The sequence below is a fragment of the Bactrocera latifrons genome, unplaced genomic scaffold (genome assembly GCF_001853355.1).
Source record: "Bactrocera latifrons isolate USDA-ARS-PBARC rearing strain unplaced genomic scaffold, ASM185335v1 scaffold_230, whole genome shotgun sequence".
Taxonomy (NCBI): domain Eukaryota; kingdom Metazoa; phylum Arthropoda; class Insecta; order Diptera; family Tephritidae; genus Bactrocera; species Bactrocera latifrons.
In genome coordinates, this window is record NW_017535853.1 from 111,841 (window position 1) to 116,504 (window position 4,664).

Genomic DNA, 4,664 nt, shown 5'->3' on the forward strand with positions numbered 1-4,664 from the left:
GGCTTTTTAGAAACAGTACCAAATAGTCGTTATATTTAAGGGGTTGTACACATTAGCAAGTCTGAAAAACGTATTCTTTCGYGGAATTTTATTTTTGTAGATGCATTTTATGTGATAAATAAATGCAAATAATGTAGATTTTCAGAAATTATTCAATTTTAATAAACGGCTCATTTTATTTTTTTTATTTCATTGCTTCCGCAGTCATTCTCCAGCAAGACATGCTATGTACATATGTATGTAAATGGGTATGTACAGAAGATTTTTCTGCTTAAAATTATGTATTTCAATAATAAAATAAATCATAATGCATTCAATAGATTTTGATTTTTTTTAACAGAGCGTCATATTTTCCTGGATATAGATAGAGTCCATTATGTGCTGGTAACATTCAAATAATAATACTTCCTTTTGTTTTGTCAGGCAGTGACACAAAGTTCTCAAATTGGTTGGCTTTCATACGAAATACTTTTCTCATATCTTTTCATTTCGGTACTGAGGTTTTTTGTGGAGTTGAAGTAAACAAATTGCGCATACTGCGGCTTAACCTCAGCGCGGTTGCCTCTACAACCACTTCTTTTTGTGCAATTGTTGAGATGTTTAGCATAATTTTCTTGTTCGTATAGCTATATGCGTTTTTTTATATAAATAATATATTTTATTTATATAAATGTTATATTCTCTCAGGCGCACATTAAGATAACCTCTTCTTATATTTTGACATATGCCACTTAATCCATGAATTCTTCGCATTAAAAAAACACATATCAAGGTACCGTCACACACATACATAAGTAGCATGTTACTAGTTCAAACAAATTACCTAATTGGTAAGTTCTATCACATAGTTATAKGTACATTCATATCTATACTTTTTTTTATTTCCACTCACCGCCTTCACTTATTTTTAAGCCTTGCTTCTGTAATTCTGCGGATAATTCATGTGCATTAACTATGCCGACTATCGAAATGATAGTCAGAAGGACAGTGCCAATGATACCCAACCAGCCGAASAATTTCGCTGTGGATTCCAAGCGAAAGCAACAGAACTTTTCTACCACCATTTTCACAGTATTTTACACTTATTATTTTATTCAATTAATTTTTGTGGATTTCACTAGAGGTTGGAGTACTATGCAATTAATATTCACTGTGCCTGACAACTGATGCAACTGTTGAGAAATGCCGCMGATATTCCCTTATAAACAAAACTCGTATCATATCACTGACGATGCGTTGCCAGCAAAAGAAGCGGCGAGTGCGCTTGCAAACGCCGCTCTTTCTGGTCTTTCTTGCTCTCTCCATCTCTTTAGAAATGGAACGGTAAACAAAAAGAAGTTATTTAAAGCTTTTTAAGTGAAGGAAAGAATTTATTCTAAGGCTTAATGAACGCTAAGCTTAATATAACGTTGAAGAAATTTCATAACTGTACTTTTTTGAATGTAAAAAAAAACTTTTAATATTGTTTCTGGTGYATGAAATCTTTGTTAGCAAATATGCAAGAGAATTCGAAAATTGTTGGTTCTATTAGGTCCACAGTATGAATTAGCATAAAACTCCGCGTAAATTGTGGTTAGACATATCTACATGCATACATACATATGTACATAAGTATATGGAGGCTTTACACGAACCTCTTCGTTGAGTTCGCATAACCTATGTAGGTATGTAAATATAGCAATTATTGGAAAATACTGCATTTGAGTTTCATCCAGGCTCATTAATGGCGTCACTTGCATAGCAATTTTCAAATTTGATTCTTGCACATTATTGTAAATCGTGCTTTTCGACACACAAACGAAATATTCAAAAGTATGTATACACATGTACATACATATGTACATATATGTATGCCTTTCGTACTAGAGTGTGCCAGTATTCTTATAACTTATAGTGTATTACTTGGAGCTTCCAGCTATTAAAAGCTAAACATGAATTTTWCTTATTCATTTCTTTGCATGCGTTCATTTTTCTATTCTCGTTAATCCTCTCATTTTTTGCTCTGCAATCATCGATTAGTGTCTCCTGTTCTCGACATATCAATGTGAGATCGTTTGCTCRCCGTTTCCGCAAATTGGCGGCATTGGGCGTATATTTTCCAAACAAAAATATGGTATGCTATATGTAGGTGCAGCACTCGGCATGCTGTCTAACGCAATGAGAGCAATAAAAGAACCGCCATTGAATRATTGTTCTACGCAGTTTAGCAGTGTTAAATGTCTATATATGTATATGTGTAACTGTGTGATTTTATTTTTAGTCGGAAAGGCACCAGCTTGGATCTTATTACATGGCACCAAATACTCCCTTTCATTCAAGCATGTCATACGAAAAAACTAAATATATCCTTTTGTACCCAAACAACTATCATAAAGAGATTGATCAGCTTCAGAGAATGTGTATTATAGCCTTGACAGACGACGGTTTTAATTTGCATTAAGTTCATTTGAAAAATCTTTGATTCCTTAGATACCGCAGCTGAACTTCAAAATACCTTCGAGAGGTATTGTTTGGCGGTAACAAATATTTTTCTGGCTTAAAATTATTTCAAATCAAAAACGAATCAAATCATTACCTTATACTTCCCTGAAAAAATTAACACTTGCCGTAAGTAAAATATTTAAAATATTAGCTAAAATCGTATGCTTTCGATCATTACCWTACATAACAAATATAGCAAAAAAGATCGTGTAAAAATTTCAAGTCGCTCGGGGCAATGCGTTTCGGAGAAATTCTTCTCACCGACTCTGATAACAGCGTTAAAGTTTAGAGAGCCGTTTTCCTCTGAATCTTACAAATACGCGCAAATATTTGAGGGATCGATTTAAATTTTGCAAATAATATACTAATGAATAATATGTACATACATACAYATGTATGTAAGCATGTATGTACATTCGATATACAAGCAAACCAAATAATCGATGTTGYGAAATGCACAAATGGATATAACCCCATCATATAGTTTTTACAGTTTACATTTGTAATCTAATGGTATTTTGAAATTAGTATTGACTAATTCCAGCTAAAGGCATGCGTATATTGGAAACTAATTTCCCGATTGTACAGTGTAAGGAGTAATCCGCATGTACTCTCTTACAAGTTTACCCCACAATTTTTTACACGAAAGTAGTTACGTCCATACATACATACATCTTATGTGCATATGCATGTGGGTGTGTATGATTACATATTGCTTATTTCGCAATATAATTAAATTCAACATTTGTTTTATCTTTAAATGGTATAATATTAACCACTCATATTGAAACAAAATAAAAGTTTTGATTATAAAATGGTTATATAGAATATTGGTTATTTTATCGACAGCACACAATTTGACTTTTGGTTATAAAATAGTTATATATTGGTTATTATATCAGATTTTCGATTCTTTTTTTTTGATAATTCGTCGTTTTGCACATTAGGTGACAATATGTAAATACATACTTATACAATACATACATATTTTAAATTTTTATTTACTAATATTTATCTGACCAGCAAGTAAACAGGTTCTGAGCGGCTAAAGTTCGATTACGATAATTTCGCAGTATGTTTATTGAAAACGACGCTTTTGTGAAATCAATAATACAAATTGTTGTCAATACTTAACACATACTTACTTACATACAAAACAAATACAACATGTACATACGTACCAGTTTAAATTCTACTAAAATGCATATTGCACACGTATGTATGTATATATACATATGTATGTATGTATGTACATCCTGGTTTCATGGAAATTGAAAAGTTTATTCGCTTTCCGTTTTGATATGAAAGCTAATTATTGTGTACTAAGTTAATTACTTATGTAGGAGGGAAAAACCCGTTTTATAAAAATGAAAGAGAGAAAACCGGCAAACAATTGTTCCGTCGTTCACTACAGTTGGGTCTACGTCACCGGAACAGACCGAGATTCTTATTCGCTCAGCTTATGAGAAATAAATTACCTTATCTCTGACTGACCGCTATGACAACCACAACAACAAATGGTATTTGCACAAGTAACATTTCTATTAATATGTGTCGGAGCGCCAGTACCTTTTGTATGTCAGTGTGCATGAGTATATGAGGAGTGCTAATAATTTGTAGGCCACTGTATGTGCCAGAGCTTTATATGAAGTAAGCGCCGCATAGGTGGCATATATTTCGGTGCTTTCGATTGCCAATGCCAAAAACGCATAATAGCAAAACTTTCCTCCAGTTCACTGTTATTCAGTGAGGTCTGATCGCATTTTGCGAACAGAGAGTAAAGAGAGACAAGAACCGTCAGGTACTTTTAGAGTAATGAAGAAAATAGCAATAATTAGGCGCTGTGTCCTCGCAGAATCAGTTCGAAAATTGACATCGATAGGAGCAGATCTTAATGTGCTATATTAACAAAAAGTATAAAGTGAAGCTATTGTGCTATACTAAAATAAAGGTGTGAAGTGATAAGTAATGGAATCATCTACGCAGAAAATGCATTTAACCTAACCATCAGKGATTGGTATGCTAAGTTTAGATGTGCAACGAAGACGGTGAACGCAGTGGACGCTCAAATAAAGGTTGTTATCGACGAAAACATGAAAAAAAGTCCCCAATTCGGAAGACCTTAAATTGAAATTTTTCGAGAYAGCAGGAACTCTAAAGATATCACCTGAACGTGTACATCA

At 33.3% G+C, this 4,664-nt stretch overlaps 1 protein-coding gene across 1 annotated transcript in view; it reads right to left on the minus strand.

The window, feature by feature from the left end:
- The window catches only part of LOC108968849, a 3,720-nt gene extending 2,537 nt beyond the window's left edge, over positions 1-1,183 (minus strand). Inside the window, exon 1 of the mRNA XM_018933147.1 lies at positions 893-1,183. Coding sequence (XP_018788692.1) covers positions 893-1,064 — 172 coding nt within the window. The 5' untranslated portion in view covers positions 1,065-1,183. The remainder of the gene's footprint in view (positions 1-892) is intronic.
- Between the last annotated feature and the right edge of the window lie 3,481 nt (positions 1,184-4,664).